General features: G+C 46.2%; 1 protein-coding gene across 1 annotated transcript in view; it reads left to right on the top strand.

Annotated features, from left to right (window-relative positions):
- LOC143782897 (uncharacterized) overlaps positions 1 to 20,836 on the top strand; it is a 28,041-nt gene extending 7,205 nt beyond the window's left edge. Inside the window, exons 2-4 of the mRNA XM_077270863.1 lie at positions 19,542 to 19,683; positions 19,761 to 19,911; positions 19,995 to 20,836. Coding sequence (XP_077126978.1) covers positions 19,551 to 19,683; positions 19,761 to 19,911; positions 19,995 to 20,106 — 396 coding nt within the window. The 5' untranslated portion in view covers positions 19,542 to 19,550 and the 3' untranslated portion in view covers positions 20,107 to 20,836. The remainder of the gene's footprint in view (positions 1 to 19,541; positions 19,684 to 19,760; positions 19,912 to 19,994) is intronic.
- The last annotated feature ends 241 nt before the right edge of the window (positions 20,837 to 21,077 follow it).

Here is a 21,077-nt window from a genome sequence, read left to right as displayed (position 1 = left end):
AATGCTCCATACAGCATAGTGAGCCACATATAATTCTCCATACAGTATATGATGGGCCCCATCTATTGCTCCATATATAATAGGCCTCATATAATGCTCCATACAGTATATGATCGGCCCCATGCAGTGTATTGAGTCCCATATATTGCTCCATACAGAATGGGCCCCATATGATACTCCATACAAAATGGGTCCCATATAATACTCCTTACAGAATGGGTCCCATATAGTGCTCCAAAAATAATTGGCCCCATAAGATGCTCCATGTATAATGGGCCCCATATAATGCTCCATATATAATTGGCCATATAAAATGCTCCATATATAATTAGTCCCATAAGATGCTTCATATATTATTGGCCCCATATACTGCTCCATATTAAATTGGCCCCATATAATGCTCCCTATAGAATTGGCCCCATAAGATGCTTCCTATATTATTGGCCCCATAAGATACTCCATATAGAATTAGCCCCATATAATGCTCGATATATGGGCCCCTTCTGATGGTCCCCATATATTGCTCCAAAATATAAAAAAAAAAAAGAAAAACCTCTCGTTGCTTGACTTTGCTCTGCTCTGGACTCCTCACCGTCGGCGTCTTCCTGCTCGCTGTGCTGCGACTGCTCAGGCAGAGGGCGCGCACTGGTGACGTCAGCATGCCCTCTGACCTGAACGTCACAGTCAGTGGATGGAAGACGCTGCAGGGCTGGAACTGGGAGAGGTAAGTATCGCAAGTGCCGGAGCAGGCGGCTGTCCACTCGGGGCCGGCACTATAGCGCGCCAGTGTCCCCGACGGCGAGTGGGCCCTCTGCCTGCTCAGGGCCCTGGCACTTGCCCATGTGCTGACGCCGGCCCTGTATATAGCCGCACCCGAACGGTGATAGCAGAAAAATGAGTAAATGAAAAGACCCGTTACCGTAAAATGACTGAAGCAAGGATAACAGAAACTAAACACCCATAAAAAAAGGTGTATCTGCTGTGGCTCGGCAGAGCGAGAAGCCAAGCACAAGCTCAAGGGTTTGAACCCAGACACATGACAGATTGCACAGGATTTATCCACTGTGGAGTGTAAAATAAAAAATTCATACTAAAAATCCTTAGCGACAATTAATATTCTGAGAATTTCAGTTCAGCACCGCAGATGAATTAATGCTTTGGATTTCCTTCACAATGTATGAACGAAATTTCCTAAAAATTCATCCACAATGCTGGTGCTATAAAAAGTCAATGTAAGTCTGCTGCACATCCACTATTCACAATAAGTAATTTCTAGAATCACTATCCTTTAATAAATTGCTGGGTACAATTCTGAATGTGTTTTTCAGGAACAATTGGAATTGGTCCAGGTAAGTGAAGGTATTCGGTTTGAATCACAGAAGAGATGATGCTAAAAGGAAAAAAAAAAATAGAAATATACAGTACTAGGCAAATGAAGGCAGATGTGGAAAAAAGGGCTGCAAAGTTAGAATCCTTAAAAAAAATAAACTAAATAAACTAACAAAATTCAAAGTGAATTAACAAAAATAGAAAACTTAAATGAATATTTGCTGTGTCTGCTCTTTTCCTTGTGTACAGCATTAAATCATCAATTTTTTAGTAGATACACTTGCTTGAGTTTTTGAAATAACTGCAGGGAGATCATTCCAAACATCTTGGAGAACTAACCACAAATCTTCTGTGGAGGTAGGCTTGTGCAAAAACTTGTCTATTCATGAAATCGCACACTCAAGGCTGAGATCAGGGCTCTGCGGGGGCCATATAATCACTTCCAGGATTATTTTTCTGTCGCCAAAGTTATTACTGACACGGGCTTTATATTTGTGGTCACTGCTCTGCTGAAAGTAAATTTTGAGTCAATCAATGCCTTCCCAATGGTATAGCAAGATAAGTATATTCTTGTATTTCTCAGCGATGAGAACAGCCAGAAAAAAAAAAGGGGCATCATTGAGGACAACAGATGCAATAGTCTGCAAATAAAACTTGGTGCAGCAGATGAGTGACAAATCATGCTTCCCTTTAAAATCAGAATGCGTCCAGTAGAGATGAGTGAATATTTCAATATTCGGTTTGGATCATGATCGCCAAATTTGCAATATTCACCGATTAAATCACCAAATATAGCCGAACACCATACACAGCACAAAAGCCAGTGTTTCCGCCGCTGTGTGTCAGATGTCAGAGTGACCCCGCAGAGATGTGACCCACAGTAAAAAGCTTACCGCCGATCAGTATGCTCCGGCTAATGAGATACTACTCCCATCAGCCTATGGCCGGCGTCACACTAGAGAGATTTACGGACGTATGAGAGGCGCAAAAACAACACATTGCACACGGACCAATGATTCTCTATGGGGCAGCTCCTATTTGGCGTATATTACGCATCCGTATTTTAAGGGCGTAGAAAATCGCACCATGCTGCGTTTGTCAGCGTATTGCGCAAAAAGTCTGCCAAAGAAAGTCTGGGTGCGCAAAAAATACGGATTACACACGGACCAACAGTGTGACTTGCGTAAAATACGCAAGAGTTCAGCAGGTGACAGGAAATGTGCCAAGCCCTCAATCAGGAAGCTTAGACATGCAAATTAGCTGAAAAAGCCAGACAGACATCCCGGAAGTCTGCCGCACGCCTCCACGGAGTCTCCTGCATCATGGCCAATATTATTAATGTCAAAATGCTGCTGGTCCTGGTGCAAGAGAGGCCAGAAATATGGGATCAGCGAGATGCCCATTATTCCAACCGGGCCAGAAAAGAGGCGGCATGGAGGAGCATATGTGGGATCCTTTTCCCAGAATATGAGCAGCGGCCACGTGAGGTCCAGAGGCACATAAGTAAGTACACATGTTTCTCTATGAATAATATGGCAAACTGCATTACCTACATGAATTTGGGCCTTTTGTTATTTTCATTAACCCCTTTCTGACATTAGACGTACTATCCCGTCGAGGTGGGGTGGGCCCGTATGCCCACCGACAGGATAGTACGTCATAGCGATCGGCCGAGCTCACAGGGGGATCGGGGCTGAGTATCAGCTGACTGTCGCAGCTGACATCCGGCACTATGTGCCAGGAGCGGTCACAGACCGCCCCCGGTACATTAACCCCCGGCACACTGCGATCAAACATGATCGCAGTGTTCCGGCGGTATAGGGAAGCATCGCGCAGGGAGGGGGCTCCCTGCGTGCTTCCCTGAGACCCCCGGAGCAACGTCATGTGATCACGTTGCTCTGAGGGTCTCCTACCTCCTTCCTGCAGGCCCCGGATCCAAAATGGCCGCGGGGCTGCATCTGGGTCCTGCAGGGAGGTGGCTTATCAGCGCCTGCTCAGAGCAAGCGCTGGTAAGCCTGCAGGAGTGCACGTCAGGTCGCTGATCTGACACAGTGCACAGCAAAGTGTCAGATCAGCGATCTTAGACTATAACATGATGCCCCCCCTGGGGCAATATTATAGTGTGAAAAAAAAATATTCACATGTGTAAAAAAAAATTCTAAAAAAAAATATCTTTATCTAAATTAAAAAAAACAAACAATAAAAGTACACATATTTAGTATCGCCGCGTCCGTAACGACCCAACCTATAAAACTGTCCCACTAGTTAACTCCTTCAGTGAACACCGTAAAAAAAAAAAAAAGAGGCAAAAAACAATGCTTTTTTATCATACCGCCAAACAAAAAGTGGAATAACACGCGATCAAAAAGACGGATATAAATAACCATGGTACCGCTGAAAACAACATCTTGTCCCGCAAAAAATGAGCCACCAAACAGCATCATCAGCAAAAAAATAAAAAAGTTATAGTCCTCAGATTAAAGCGATGCAAAAATAATTATTTTTTCTATAAAATAGTTTTTATCGTATAAAAGCGCCAAAACATAAAAATATGATATAAATGAGGTTTCGCTGTAATCGTACTGACCAAAAGAATAAAACTGCTTTATCCATTTTACCAAACGCGGAACGGTATAAACGCCGCCCCCCAAAGAAATTCATGAATAGCTGGTTTTTGGTCATTCTGCCTCCCAAAAATCGGAATAAAAAACAATCAAAAAATGTCACGTGCCTGAAAATGTTACCAATAAAAACGTCAACTTGTCCCGCAAAAAACAAGACTGCACATGACTGTCGACCAAAATATGGAAAAATTATAGCTCTCAAAATTTGGTAATGCAAAAAATATTTTTTGCAATAAAAAGTGTCTTTTAATGTGTGACGGCTGCTAATCATAAAAATCCACAAAAAAAAACGCTATAAAAGTAAATCAAACCCCCCTTCACCCCCTTAGTTAGGGAAAAATTAAAAAAATGTATTTATTTCCATTTTCCCATTAGGGCTAGGGTTAGGATTGGGGCTAGGGTTAAGGCTACAGTTAGGGTTGGGGTTAAAGTGAGGGTTAGGGTTTGGATTACATTTACGGTTGGGAATTGGGTTGGGATTAGGGTTAGGGGTGTGTCAGGGTTAGGGGTGTGGTTAGGGTTACCGTTGGGATTAGGGTTAGCGGTGTGTTTGGATTAGGGTTTCAGTTATAATTGGGGGTTTTTCACTGTTTAGGCACATCAGGGGCTCTCCAAATGCGACATGGTGTCCGATCTCAATTCCAGCCAATTCTGCGTTGAAAAGGTAAAACAGTGCTCCTTCCCTTCCGAGCTCTCCCGTGCGCCAAAACAGGGGTTTACCCCAACATATGGGATATCAGGGTACTCAGGACACATTGGACAACTTTTGGGGTCCAATTTCTCTTGTTATCCTTGGGAAAATACAAAACGGGGCTAAAAAATAATTTTTGTGGAAAAAAAAGATTTATTTTCACGGCTCTGCATTATCAAGTGTAGTGAAACAATTGGGGGTTCAAAGTTCTCACAACACATCTAGATAAGTTCCTTGGGGGTCTAGTTTCCAATATGGGGTCACTTTTGGGGGGTTTCTACTGTTTAGGTACATTAGGGGCTCTGCAAACGCAATGTGACGCCTGCAGACCAATCCATCTAAGTCTGCATTCCAAATGGTGCTCCTTCCCTTCCGAGCTCTGCCATGCGCTCAAACGGTGGTTCCCCCCACATATGGGGTATCAGCGTACTCAGGACAAATTGGACAGCAACTTTTGGGGTTCAATTTCAACTGTTACCCTTGGAAAAATACAAAACTGGGGGCTAAAAAATAAATTTTGCGGGAAAAAAATAATTTTTATTTTCACGGCTCTGCGTTATAAACTAGTGAAACACTTGGGGGTTCAAAGCTCTCACAACACATCTAGATGAGTTCCTTAGGAGGTCTACTTTCCAAAATAGGGTTACTTGTGGGGGGTTTCAATGTTTAGGCATATCAGTGGCTCTCCAAACGCAACATGGCGTCCCATCTCAATTCCTGTCAATTTTGCATTGAAAAGTCAAACGGCGCTCCTTCCCTTCCGATCTCTCCCATGCGCCCAAACAGTGGTTTACCCCCACATATGGGGTATCAGTGTACTCTGGACCCCAAAAGTTGTATTGTCCTATTTCTTTTCTTACGCTTGGGAAAATAAAAAATTGGGGGCAAAAAGATCATTTTTGTGAAAAAATGATTTTTTATTTTTATGCTGGTTAACTTTTAACTCTTATAACTCCCTAACAAAAAAAAATTTCATTCCAAAATTGTGCTGATGTAAAGTAGACATGTGGGAAATGTTACTTATTAAGTATTTTGTGTGACATATCTCTGTGATTTAATTGCATAAAAATTCAAAGTTGGAAAATTGCGAAATTTTCAACATTTTTGCCAAATTTCCATTTTTTTCACAAATAAACGCAGGTAATATCAAATAAATTTTACCACTATCATGAAGTACAATATGTTACGAGAAAACATTGTCAGAATCACCAGGATCCGTTGAAGCGTTCCAGAGTTATAACCTCATAAAGGGACAGTGGTCAGAATTTGAAAAATTGGCCTGGTCATTAACGTGCAAACCACCCTTGGGGGTAAAGGGGTTAATATTAATCTCATTTATTTATATAGCACCATTAATTACATGGTGCTGGCATGAGAAAGGGGTTACGTACAGAGTTTTACAGATGTCATTTTTATTAAACAAATTTACAATGATATACTGTTACAGAGGGGAGAGGACCCTGTCCTTATGGACTGAAATTCTATGTATTTTCCATTATATCGTATTGTGCTGTTTGTGTTTACAATATTTATGTTGATGATATTTTTTAAGAAATGCAGGTTACTAGGCCACATTAAAATCTGTTATATCACTGACACATTGTGGTACCACTGTGCACAATGGCCTTATACATTATTTTTTTCTCTTTCATTGCAGTGGAAGATGTTATGAGACGATGGCGCAGCATAAGGGACCAATATAGGAGGGAAAGACAGCAGTGGGCCAGGAGTGGGGCAGCAGCGCCTTAAAAAAAAAGGAAATATATTTATTATGACCAACTCTCCTTTTTAGATCCCAGTATGAATCTGAGACCGTAAGTAAAAACATAAATAAAAATTACACATATGTTTTATAAAAGGAAAAATTTAAATTTTTAATTATTCTCATACTTTACAAACAGAACACAGTCAAACCTCGCTGAGAGGGAGACCGGCTCAGACTCGGAGGCCCTGATAGATCCGGTTGGGGAAGGAGAAGAGGTGGCTGGCCCATCATCACATCCTTCCAGTGACATTCCTCCTGCAACATCTTCAGTTGCACCACAAGATGCGGCAACAACTGGCCAAGAAGCTGCACCACCACCCACAGCAGCACCACATCCAGGAAGTCAGGATGATCCAGGAAACAGTAGCAGCCCTACTGTTCCACTGGAGACATCCCCACACCCTGCTGTCATTTCCTGCCGTGGCCGCAGGAGGAGAGAGCTGCAAGAAACTCGCAGGAATGTGGACATTGAGGTCCTTAATTATTTGGCCAGGGCTGCACAGGATGATGGTGAGGAAGCCTATTCGAGGAGCCTGGCCCGGTACCTCCGTCCCATACCCTGTGAGGTGAGGATACGTGTGAGAGGGTGTTTTCAAATACTTATTGATGCATGTATCCCACCAAATGAACCCTATGAATTATTTGAGTTCATTGAGAGGTGGCAGCTGTCAGCACGTAACGTCCTGCGCCTTCCATCATCTCAACAGGTGCATGCTCAACAAGTATTTGAAGCACCCCCTCCACGTATGCCTACACCTCTACCTGTTCCCACCCAAAGCCCACCAAGGTCAGCACATTACCATATGCCAATGCATGGAGGATAGCTGCGGAGACACCATCACGTGTTTCTCAACGCAAGCAGTGAATAGCCAGGCCTTTCCCCGGGAAGGAACAACCACGGGAAGGGCAGCATCCAATAAAGGAAAACATCCAATACAGGAAAACCACCTATGCCAAGCATGGTATCCATCCACAGACAGCTGTTTCGGAGTGTTTGCCCCTCATCAGTGTGGAGTAGGAATCTGGCTATTAGGAGCAGTGCCTAGTAAAAGGCTGTAAAGGCACAGATGATTGGATGTTTTCCTTTATTGGATGCTGCCCTTCCCGCGGTTGTTCCTTCCCGGGGAAAGGCCTGGCTATTCACTGCTTGCGTTGAGAAATTTGCATATTTCCCATAAGGGATGGGGGCAGTGTTCTGGATCACTGCGTTGAGAAACACGTGATGGTGTCTCCGCGGTGTTGGATATTACCATATGCCATCATACCATCAACCTTCCCAATATGGCCACTTGTCCAGACCCAGTGCTGGAGGCTGTTCCCAACCTGGTTTTGGACGACATGGCCATATTGGGGGGTTATGATGCAAGGCCTTATTTTCAACCTCATGAGGGCCATACTCAAAACCCTTATTATAGCCAATACACAACTGGCCAATATGAGCAAGGGCATCATTTTGAGCAGGGACACACATCATACACACAGGATGATGGACAATTGGCACAACAGACCAGGACCCAGAGCTTCCGCCATCACCTCCACCAACTTACAGAAATCTGTAATGAGAATTGTTTTATGAGGAATCTTTTTTATTTTTGGTTCTAAACATGTTTTTGTTTGACTCTGCTGTGATAGCACTTTGTTATATTTATCTAACAAAATAGGTTATGACATGTCTTATGAAAAAGAAAAACCATATGATATTAATTTGGTGTTTAAAAACCCAAAAAGTATTTTGCTATAATAAAAAAATATAGTCAAAAGTCAATTTCAGTTTGTTGGACAAATAATTACAACATCATACTCAATTAATCGGTTGATAAACATCTGTTACATAAGTCAATGAAACACACATAGTTAAGTAATTTAAGTAATTTATGCATTTTTTCAGAAAATATATATAGATATATATGAAAAAAGTTACAACAAAGAAACAGCATTATCTTGCCAGGGAGTAGCTCCCTGAGGAGAAACAAAATAATTTGTAAAAATATCCCTAACTTTTATGCCAGGAAGGGGATGCCGCGGAGAAAGGACTTGTGTTGTAGGCCTACCCACTTTTTGCCAACATGCCTTCAACACTGTCAGCTGAGGAACACTCATGAATTCTTGTGAAGTTGTGTAGAACACCACAAGCTTTTATGACTTCATTGACATTTGCCTCACTCAGCTGAATGGCAGACTGGAGAACACGCCATTTGGATGCCATAATGCCAAAGGCGCACTCCACCAGTCGCCGTGCCCGGAAAGTCTGACATTAAAGACACGCCACCGGTGGTCAAGGTTGCGCCGGGGATAAGGCCTCATGACATGCCTGGTCAATTGGAAGGCCTCATCTGCCACAAGTATATATGGGACTGCTTCAGCATTGGAGCCTGGGAGTTGTTGTGGTGGGAGTTCCAACAGGTTTTCATGTAGCCGCCGACCCATAATGGACGCATTGAAGACTCTAGAGTCTCCAGTTCGCCCATATGCCCCAATATCTACAATTATAAACCTGTAGTTACTGTCAACTACAGCTAACAGAACTACAGAGAAAAATTGCTTATAATTATAGATTTGGGTGCCCGAGTTTGGCGGCTTACGCACCCTGATATGTTCCCATACAGTGCTCCAATACAGTGCGGAAATTGACAACAGTCAGAAAATTCATGGGCTATTTTCAGCCAATCATCCATTTTGGGCTTCGGCATCACAAGTTCATGTAGTTTGTCCCATATTTGAACACATGTATTACGCACAATGCCTGAAATAGTGGACCGCCCTATGAGAAATTCAAGATGTAGTCCCGCATAAGATAATCCAGTTGACAGGAATCTGAAAGCAAAATTAAAATTTAAAAATGAGCTATGTTACAATGCTTTAAAAAAAAACTAGTAAACCAAAGTAATATGAGGATCAAAAAAGGCAGGAGACCAGTGTACCTTCCTAAATTAACACTGGATACTAACATTTACCATTTAATACATATTTGTATATGATTTATAAAAAATTTATTAATATAATTTAAATAAGATGCTATGAAAATCAAAATAGTACAAAAAATATCATCAACATACAGTATGTGAGGATGGTGAATACATACCGTAAGGTAAGGAGAAGACGCTCCTCTGCAGATATGCATTTCTGCATCCTGGTATCCTGATACATAATTCTTGAATGTACTGTCTCCAACAAGATATCAAATGTGGGTATTGTCATGCGACAGTACTGAAAGAATTTATCCGGATGTATCCGCAGAGATGAATATAGCTGGTGAAAATGCCTTTTACTGAGGCGTTGCTGCAAAAGTGGATGCACCCACATTCTTCTCCTCTTTCGCGGATCAACTATCACGGGGTATGGCTGGCCAAAGAGGCGTGACAAGATCCAATTAAATAACACCCGCTGAGTTGGTGTGAATTGCAGGAGGTTACACATGTTGCCCAAGTACCACCAAAACACCTACACAAGCACAGCAACAAAATGGCCATATGGGAGGGTTTCAGATGTTGCAGAGTCCTTAAATAGGGTTTATGCTGATGATTTAAATTATTTTCAATCAAGCAAATAAGGCAGAACACTGCAGCGCTGAAACATGCAAACATGAAACACGAAAATTGAACTGCATTACTGCACTAGAAATATGAAAAATGAGAGCGTTTAGCGCATAAAAATGGCCAATTTTATGTGTACCTGGTAGCCACTTTACGGCATCTCTCTTATACCAGGTCCTACGCTTTCCTTTCCTCGCTGAGAATAAACGCCTCCATCTGAATGGGTACCTATGAAAACCTCTTAGACAACATTCTCTCTCTCTCTGGAGGGGTAATGGACCTGTTGCAATTAAAACACCTGTGGCAAGGAGGCGGAGTGCTCGGTCAGAAGGCTAAATAATACATTTGAAAAAACTGACCGTCACATCCAAACATAGACTAAGTGTGAACAGGTGCTGAACCTAGAGTCACCAACTCTTATACAGTCAAGCAAATAAGGCAGCACACTGCAGCGCTGAAACATGCAAACATGAAACACGAAAATTGAACTGCATTACTGCACTAGAAATATGAAAAATGAGAGCGTTTAGCGCATAAAAATGGCCAATTTTATGTGTACCTGGTAGCTACTTTATGGCATCTCTCTTATACCAGGTCCTACGCTTTCCTTTCCTCGCTGAGAATAAACGTCTCCATCTGAATGGGTACCTATGAAAACCTCTTCTTAGACTAACATTCTCTCTCTGTGGAGGGGTAATGGACCTGTTGCAATTAAAACACCTGTGGCTAGGAGGCGGAGTGCTCGGTCAGAAGGCTAAATAATACATTTAAAAGAAAAGGATAGAAAAAAGACCCGTCCCAGCGGTCATAATCGGTGGACTTAAATAACCACCCTGATTGCTGCTACTATCACAGACTGGTCTGTTTTGGGATGGCCCCAGATATAGTGGTATCAAAACCGAGAAGGGCATTCATATGATATGGACTGCTAGTGTGGAAATTTATATTACATCATATATACCAGTGTTGTGGATAGTGCATGTATCTCTGTTGTTGGGAGTATTATCAAAGTTTGATTACGGATATTTATTGCTGCTAGATTTTTTATATATTTTTTTGCTATACGATATCCCTGCTGCATTAGGTCCACCGAGCATGTTTATCTGAAAGACTCTCTTCATCCCTATTCTTTTTACATATTGTTTTCCAACCTTATTGCAAGTGCAAATTTGGTGGTCATTTATATATGGTATTTACCTGTTTTGTCTACACTGGGTAGGTGATTTTTTAAAATATTTAATTAAAAGTTAGTTTTATTGGGAGTTTATGTTCACTAGATTTAATCTAATTCCTTTATATATTAATTTCTGTTTACACATTAAAGGTGCCAGCCACCTCTGCAGTGGATCTAGTCTTCAGCCTCTTGATAATCCAGGCTTTGATCGCAGGGTGGATTTTTGGCATGTTGTCAGAGCTCAAGTTGCAGTTCAAGTGATGGTCTGGGGTGCTGGGTTTCTTTTTATACACACACACTAATTAACCGATCATTTACCGAGCACAGGTGAGGATGTAAACTAGGATTGGGTGCATTATATGAACAGGCGACAAAACTTTTGTCTTGCCAAAATCTGACCATTCTGTGTCCATTAACTGATCAATATTTCTGCATTGATGCCAACTTATTTTCTTAACCTAAACCACATTTCGGAGGGTTTCAGGTTTCAAAGGAATAATTTATACAACCAATGGATGAATTTAACATCAGGTTATAAGCTTTTGTTTGCATAACATGGATAAGGGACATAACTTCTGTCAAGGAGTGTAGTATTTGGAAACGTCTGGCCAGAAATGATATTCATAGAAGTATTGTGACTAATATGGCAGGTCTTAAACAAAGGCAAGTGATTCAATTCTGCACGAAAACAGGAATTGGGGTGTATAATATAGAAAGTAGGTGCTCTGGACTGATGAGTCAAAATGTGAAATATTTAGTTGTAACAGAAAACAATTTATTTGCCAACACGGTAAGAGCTGCAAAATAATGAATGTCTGCAGGCGACAGTGAAGCATAGTGGAAGAGTCCTTTAATGTTTGGGGCTGCAGTTCAGCAAAATGAGTTAGAGAGTTGGTCGGCATTAATTGTGTCCTCAATGCTGAGAAATATAGGCAGATACTTAACCATAGGCTTGGACTGTCTCACTGGGGAATAGGTAAATCCTCCGGTGGGCAATGGTGTAGGGCTTGCTCTGACCGAGATAGAAGGCTCCTCCCCCACAAACCCTAGCATTGCTCAGCTAATCCACATCCATAGTGGCACGCACCCTCCTTCCCCTGCTGTGCTGATGTGAGCAGGTTGCGGGATGCAGCAAAGGGCAGGAGACCAAGCAAGGGTTAATGGTTTTACTAATACAGGGATACTCCTTGCAGGGAGGACTACAGTTAAATGGGAAGGTGAAAGGCAAGTTGATTGTGGGAAAGGAATATGCAAAGTCAATGATGATCAACAAAGGATATTGTGATAGTAGTTCTTCCTGAATCCACTCAGCTTGTCAGTCACCTTGCAGGCTGCGGAAGTTCCAGGGCAGGTAATGGCGCCAACAATGGCTGGTGTGGTGCTTGTCCAACATGAGCTTGAGGGTAACTATGATCCGTCTTCTGGTGGCAGCGGTCAGTATCCGGTACCTTTCGCTGAGCCCCTAGTCCATATACTGATGTGGCTGAGAGGGAGCAAATGGCAGCTCTGTCTGAGCCCAACGTGGCCCAGCAGATATACACCAGGCATACACCCAGTCTATTTGGTGGCACGCACGCGTTACTTGCAGACCTGGAGTGCTGGGCACCTGGGTTTGTGGTGGTCAGCGGACGCGCTGTATGTCTCTCCTCACGGACTTGGCTGTAGGTGGTGGGGAAGCTCGGGCGTGGGACTGCGCTGTGACGATGCTCGGGGAACCAAGCACACACTTCTCTCTGCACGCTCTCTTCCCACAAGTCTGACCACTTCAACTCCCTATTCACTACCCCATTCTAGCCACACACCCTGCTCCCGGATACCAAGATCGGTCCGGTCCCTTAGACTTTCCCCCCAGACAACAGAGGTGACAGCCCCGACAGTTCCAGACCCGGCACAGAACAGGTACCCGCGGTCCGGTCCTTCTTCTTAGGGCTTGTTTCCACTTGCGAGAAACACGTCCGTGTCTCGCATGTGGAAACCAAGCTCTGGCGCCGGCACTCCAGAGCGGAGCGTGCGGCTCCATGTGTTGCTATGCAGCCGCACGCTCCGCTCTGGAGTGCCGGCACCACAGCTTGGTTTCCACATGCGAGATACGGACGTGTTTCTCGCAAATGGAAACAAGCCCTTACATTGACACTAGGTGTCCCAGTCACACTGACACTTGTGCAGGACAGGTGCCACTGACAGTAACAGTTTTTCTGCACATGTGTCTGTTAGAGTCCCACATCTAGCAAGAGCACAGCAGGAGGAGAGAAGCCTGTAGCTATGGATGCAGATTAGCTGAGCAGTGCATAGCTAATTAGTATGCTAAGTGACACCTCTGCTGCAGAGGTGTCAATCTGACCAGCTTCAATAGCCATGCCCCCTCCCTCACAGGGTACAGCTGGTGGGATGGTACAACAGCAGTCTGCATACCATCACTCCTCTTGCAGGAGGAGATTGATGAAGCTGTGCTGCATTGGGCTACTGTGTCATTGCCCAGCATCCAGCAGCTGCCCAGCTTCCTTCATCTCCTCTAATGCTATCATCAAGAAGACTCTCACATGGACTTCAGCAGACTGAGTGGAAGCAGTTTACATTTTTAAATATTTTATATGAAATTGATGTGAGGAACAGTAGTGGATTTATGTGTATCAATGTTGGCGGAGGAGGACTTGGCTATATATGATATGTGTGGTGGAGGGAGACTTGGCTATATATGGATGAGGGGAACATAGCTATATATGTTTGGGAGAAGGAGTTGGCTATATACACTGGAGAAGGGGGGCTTGGCTATATATGGAGGAGAGGGACTTGGCTATATATGCTATATGTGGAGGAGGGGGATTTGGCTATATACGCTATATATGGAGGAGGGGAACTTGGCTATATATGTTATACATGGGGGAGGGGGACTTGCAGGGTTGGACTGGCCCACTGGAGTCATATCACCCGCTCTCCCCGGTTGTATAACTGGGAAGAGCGGTAACATAAAAAGTAATCAGCGCAACAGTGCTATGTTACTTACAAAGAGTGAGCCGTAGTCTGACATGCACACTGCTCTCGCTTGGTTATTTAACTCTGGGAGGAGCAGCGAGCAGGATATCTTAAGAAGAATATAATGAGGTTTGCAGGGAATGCAGGGCAAGCGTTAGGAGAGCTAAAGCCAGTAATTAAGTGAGGCTTGCAAGGGAGACCAAAAGCAGTACAAAAGGATTTTCATATGTACATCAAAAACAATGCTATAGCATTTATACAGGATGAAATAGGTGAAGTGGTCAAAAATTATGTTGCGAAGGCCGAATTTTTTAATTCCTATTTTACATCTGTGTTCTCCAAGAAATCAATTGTAACATCACCTGATCTTGACAGTGCCATTGAAGGAATAAAATGATCCACACTATCCATATTCAGAGAGATGGTGAGGGGACTCTTAGCTAATTTAAATTAATTTATATCTGGTCCAGATGAATTACATCCTAGGGTGCTGAAGAGTAAGCAAAGTAAATTGCAGAACCACTAGCCAGAATCTTTAAAAAAAATCCCAGAGAACGGGAGAAGTCCCAGAAGATTGGAGAAGGGCAAATGCTGTTCTGATCTTCAAAAAAGGAAAGAAGATGGAGCCAGCAAATTAAAGGCCAGTTAGCATTACTTCTATACCAGGAAAGAACTTTGAATAAATTATTAAACAGCATGTACGTAAGTAATTAGATAAGAATACAGTAGTTAACCACAGCCAGCGTGGGTTTGTAGAAAACAAGTCATGCCAGACCAATCTAATTTCCTTATATGATTTAATCACTAACACCGTGGATGAGGGAAATGCAGTAGATATAGTATATCTTGACTTCAGCAAAGCATTTAATAAAGTATCTCATACTATCCATATTGAAAAAATGACCAAGTATGGGATCAATAAGTCTACGGTTAAGTGAATTCATAACTGGCTCAGTGATCCTATTAAAAGAGTGGTAATAAATGGTTGCACATCCAATTTGAAGTGTTTCAAGTGGGGTGCCACAAGTCCTGACTCCAGTGTTGTTTAACATTTTTATAAATGATCTAGGTAAGAAAACTGAAGGTAAACTGATCAAATTTGCAGACGATGCAAAGCTAGGAGGGATAGCTAACACTAAAGAAGATAGGATTCAGAAGGATCTAGATCAGCTTGAAAGATGAGGAGCAGCTAATAGAATGGTATTTAACAGGGAGAAATGCAAGATTCTACATTGGGCAAGAACAATGAAAATTACATCTATAGAATGGGAGGAATAGAACTAAGCAGCAGCACGTGTGAAAAAGTGTGTACTAATAGATCACTGACAGCATATGAGTCAACAGTGTGATGCAGAAGCAAAAAAGCAAACATCTATGACGTATTAAGAGAAGAATAGAGTCTAGATCAAGTGAAGTAATTATCCCCCCTCTACTCCCTCCTTGGTCAGTCATCATCTGGAATACCGTGTCCAGTTCTGGGCTCCATATTTTAAAAAAGATTATGAGTAAGTTCAGAGAAGAGCTACGAGGATAGTGAGCGGACTACAAAGTATGTCCTACAAGGAACGATTAAAGAATCTAGGAATGTTTTGCTTACAAAAAAAGGCTAAGAGGAGACTTAGGCTGTGTGCACACATTGCGGATTTAATTGCGGATCCGCAGCGTTTTTTTCCGTGCGGAATTGCATTAAATCCACAATGTAGTGCTAAAGTAATGTTAGTAAATGTAGATGTGCACATGCTGCGGCAAAATCCGCACTGAAACGCTGCGGTATATTTTCCGCAGCATGTCACTTCTTTTGTGCGGAACTGCAGCGTTTCTGCACCCATTGACTTCCATTGTGTGGAATCAAATGTGGATCAAATCCGCAGATAAACCGCAGATGTAAAAACCATCTGCGGATTATCTGCGGATTTGGGTGTCAAAAACGCTGCAGAAGGAAGTGATGTCAGTGATGTGGAGGAAGTGGGTGGGCGGAGTGTAGCGAAAATGGAGTCGTACTGTTGCATGGGGATCGATGTGAGGCGTATAGTTGAAATGGTATGTAGTGTCTGTCTGTGTGTCTGTCTGTGTGTCTGTATCAGTAGTGACTCATTGTTGTCATTCGTTGGATGGGACTACTCCCATCGAAATCTGATGATGGGAGAGTTGTCCCATCGTCAGGCGACTGACTACAATGGCTTAAAAACACAAACACATATAAAACATACATTACATACAACATATAACATATAGTACATACTCACCACATATGTCCCCGAAGGCCACCATCCACGATCATTCCGTTCCAAAAAAAAAAAAAAAAAACACAAACTTTTCCGTCGTAATCCATAATATCGCTTGTCCCACGACGTCCTCCGGTGATACACTGCAGGAGTTAATCGCTCCTGCAGTGTATCGGAGCTGCCCGTTCGTTAGATAGATAGATAGATAGATAGATAGATAGATAGATAGATATGTTATACTAGATGGCAGCCCGATTCTAAAGAATCGGGAGTCTAGAATCCATATATACTTTATTTATTCAAATGTAAGAATAATTTGGTGGGCGGGGACCCTCGGCCTCCGATTTGGTTGGCGGGGCCCCACGGCCTCCGATTTGGTGGGCGGGGTCCCTCTGCCTCCGCTTTGGTGGGCGGGGCCGCTCGGCCTTCGATTTGGTGGGCGGGGCTCCTCGGCCTCTGATTTGTTTGGTGGGGCCCCTCGGCCTCCGATTTGGTGGGCGGGGACCCTCGGCCTCCAATTTGGTGGGCGGGGACCCTCGGCCTCCGATTTGGTGGGCGGGGACCCTCAGCCTCCGATTTGGTGGGCGGGGACCCTCGGCCTCCGATTTGGTGGGCGGGGACCCTCGGCCTCCGATTTGGTGGGCGGGGCCCCTCGGCCTCCGCTTTGGTGGGCGGGGCCGGGCCCCTCGGCCTCCGCTTTGGTGGGCGGGGCCCCTCGGCCTCCGCTTTGGTGGGCGGGGCCGGGCCCCTCGGCCTCCGCTTTGGTGGGCGGGGCCGCTCGGCCTTCGATTTGGTGGGCGGGGCTCCTCGGCCTCCGATTTGGTTGGCGGGGCCCCTCGGCCTCCGATTTGGTTGGCGGGGCCCCTCGGCCTCCGATTTGGTGGGCGGGGACCCTCGGCCTCCGATTTGGTGGGCGGGGACCCTCGGCCTCCGATTTGGTGGGCGGGGCCCCTCGGCCTCCGATGTGGTGGGCGGGGCCCCTCGGCCTCCGCTTTGGTGGGCGGGGCCGGGCCCCTCGGCCTCCGCTTTGGTGGGCGGGGCCGCTCGGCCTTCGATTTGGTGGGCGGGGCTCCTCGGCCTCCGATTTGGTTGGCGGGGCCCCTCGGCCTCCGATTTGGTTGGCGGGGCCCCTCGGCCTCCGATTTGGTTGGCGGGGCCCCTCGGCCTCCGATTTGGTGGGCGGGGACCCTCGGCCTCCGATTTGGTGGGCGGGGACCCTCGGCCTCCGATTTGGTGGGCGGGGCCCCTCGGCCTCCGATGTGGTGGGCGGGGCCCCTCGGCCTCCGATGTGGTGGGCGGGGCCCCTCGGCCTCCGATGTGGTGGGCGGGGCCAGGCCCCTCGGCCTCCGCTTTGGTGGGCGGGGCCGCTCGGCCTTCGATTTGGTGGGCGGGGCTCCTCGGCCTCCGATTTGGTTGGCGAAGCCCCTCGGCCTCCGATTTGGTTGGCGGGGCCCCTCGGCCTCCGATTTGGTGGGCGGGGACCCTCGGCCTCCGATTTGGTGGGCGGGGACCCTCGGCCTCCGATTTGGTGGGCGGGGACCCTCGGCCTCCGATTTGGTGGGTGGGGCCCGTCGGCCTCCGATTTGGTGGGCGGGGCCCCTCGGCCTCCGATTTGGATGGTGTGGACCCTCGGCCTCCGATTTGGTGGGCGGGGACCCTCGGCCTCCGATTTGGTGGGCGGAGACCCTCGGCCTCCGATTTGGTGGGCGGAGACCCTCGGCCTCCGATTTGGTGGGCGGGGCCCCTCGGCCTCCGATGTGGTGGGCGGGGACCCTCGGCCTCCAATTTGGTGGGCGGGGACCCTCGGCCTCCGATGTGGTGGTCGGGGCCCCTCGGCCTCCGCTTTGGTGGGCGGGGCCGGGCCCCTCGGCCTCCGCTTTGGTGGGCGGGGCCGGGCCCCTCGGCCTCCGCTTTGGTGGGCGGGGCCGCTCGGCCTCCGATTTGGTTGGCGGGGCCCCTCGGCCTCCGATTTGGTTGGCGGGGCCCCTCGGCCTCCGATTTGGTTGGCGGGGCCCCTCGGCCTCCGATTTGGTTGGCGGGGCCCCTCGGCCTCCGATTTGGTGTGTGCTCTGCCTGGGGCCACTGTGCTCTGCCTGGGGCCCCATATGCTGCCTGGGGCCCCTGTGCTTTGCCTGGGGCCCCATATGCTGCCTGGGGCCCCTGTGCTCTGCCTGGGGCCCCATATGCTGCCTGGGGCCCCTGTGCTCTGCCTGGGGCCCCATGTTCTGCCTGGGGCCCCTGTGCTCTGCCTGGGGCCCCATGTTCTGCCTGGGGCCACTGTGCTCTGCCTGGGGCCCCATAAGCTGCCTGGGGCCCCTGTGCTCTGCCTGGGACCACTGTGCTCTGCCTGGGGCCCCATATGCTGCCTGGGGCGCCTGTGCTCTGCCTGGGGCCACTGTGCTCTGCCTGGGGCCCCATATGCTGCCTGGGGCCACTGTGCTCTGCCTGGGGCCCCATATGCTGCCTGGGGCCCCTGTGCTCTGCCTGGGGCCCCATGTTCTGCCTGGGGCCCCTGTGCTCTGCCTGGGGCCACTGTGCTCTGCCTGGGGCCCCATATGCTGCCTGGGGCCCCTGTGCTCTGCCTGGGGCCCCATATGCTGCCTGGGGCCCCTGTGCTCTGCCTGGGGCCCCTGTGCTCTGCCTGGGGCCCCTGTGCTCTGCCTGGGGCCCCATGTTCTGCCTGGGGCCCCTGTGCTCTGCCTGGGGCCCCATATGCTGCCTGGGGCCCCTGTGCTCTGTCTGGGGCCCCATATGCTGCCTGGGGCCCCTGTGCTCTGCCTGGGGCCACTGTGCTCTGCCTGGGGCCCCATAGGCTGCCTGGGGCCCCTGTGCTCTGCCTGGGACCACTGTGCTCTGCCTGGGGCCCCATATGCTGCCTGGTACCCCTGTGCTCTGCCTGGGGCCACTATGCTCTGCCTGGGGCCCCATATGCTGCCTGGGGCCCCTGTGCTCTGCCTGGGTGTAGGACACTGGTGACATCACTTATCTCCGGACATTAGCTCCGGACATTAGCTCCGGACATTAGCTCCGGACATTAGCTCCGGACAAAGCCACGGAAGTTGGCACAAATTGCAGGAAGTAGTATTCTAGGCAATTATATATTAGATATCTATACATAAAACATCGGTGTGTCTACATTTTCTATATTTTTTTTAGAATACATTTTTTTAATGTATAACTATTACATATGAGTATGTTTTTTAATTACATTTTGTTACCCATTATAGATAAGGGACATGCCCGCCATCTGGGACCCGGCCGATGAGGCATACAAAGACAAATATGCACGGGATAACTGCTGGACCAGGGTTTTCCGTGACCTTTATCCGGATTATGATGGCTACAACTGTGCACTGCAGCTGAAAATTAGTAATTATTTTTTTACGGCCTTTCATAACAATAATTTTTAAAGGGAATGTAATGATCATATTATTGTATTCTTTTAGATAAAGATGTCAAACAACGGTGGAGGTCGGTGCGAGATCGGTTTCAAAAAATGCAGAGCAACCTTTTGAAAAGCGGGTCTTCCCCAACCAAAGGGAACTTCAGTCTGTATGAAGACCGAACTTTCTTGCTCACCAGCAGGACTTTGAGGAGGTGATTTGTTAAAAGTAAATGCAGTAATGATGAATATAATTTTTTCTTTCAAACTAAAAAATTCCTTGTCTTTCCTTTCACAGCACTGAAGGGAACATTCCGGCTCCTGAGCCCGGAGAAGACTCAACCCCAGAAACATCTGGAACATCGGAGTCAGCAGATGATGCACCAGGCTCAATCCCTGTTGTAGCATGAGCTTCTGCTGCATTATGTTCCAGTTCAACATCTTCTGGGATGGCTTCGGCGGACCAAAATGATGCGACACCAAACCAACAAACCTCTGTCAATCCGGTGCCAATAACTGGGCCCCCCCCAAAAAAAAACAAAACCAAAAAAAAGAAGATCAAACAACAAAAAGGGTCAATGATACAATTGATCTTAACAAATCAGCAAAAGAGGATTACATGGATCTATTTGGCTCAAGTATAGCGAGCAAGGCCCGGTTATTGGCACCGGATAGACAGAGCAAATTTATGAGCTCTGTGCATGCTCTTTTGGATGCGCTTGAGGAACCTGCACCAATTGCCCCCCTAGCGGACATTGTAATGAGTATCACACAGAGTGTGAGACCAAAACCACCACAGCCACTGCAGCATGAGCAACGCTATCACCGGCCTACCAGCCATTATTACTACTCAGATAGCAACTCCGAAAACTTTGGATTTGGCCCGGACTATACTAGTATAAATTAGTGAAAAGGTTGACAGTCATAATGCAGGTCCATTTCATACAGTCTGCCACACTGTTTTTGTACACCCATACCCGACTTGGTTTTTCAATCTATATAAAAATCAACTCATTTGCTATAATTGAGATTTAGTTACAATTAAAAATTTTTTTTAGAAAAGATTGAAGTTTAACTAAGCAATGACAACTTTTTTCATACCGTGTTTGAATGATTTATAAATAAATTTATATTTTCACCATCCCATAGCGTATTTATTCTACAATACCATAAGGGGTATATGACATAGCTTTTATTAACCCCAAAATTTGTTATCAATTAATCAACTCCCTAAAATTTTGCCGTTTTTTTTAAAAATAGAATATACGATGAAAAAATAACTTCCTAGGCCTACAACACATGACTGGGCCCTGATGAAGCCACTATGGTAACCCTCCGTTCACGGCACCGCACACACACACAACAATTGGCCCCCAGCATT

Source organism: Ranitomeya variabilis, chromosome 6 (assembly GCF_051348905.1).
Source record: "Ranitomeya variabilis isolate aRanVar5 chromosome 6, aRanVar5.hap1, whole genome shotgun sequence".
NCBI lineage: Eukaryota > Metazoa > Chordata > Amphibia > Anura > Dendrobatidae > Ranitomeya > Ranitomeya variabilis.
Note: the sequence above shows the minus strand (reverse complement) of the source record. Positions and strands in the feature narration are given on the sequence as shown.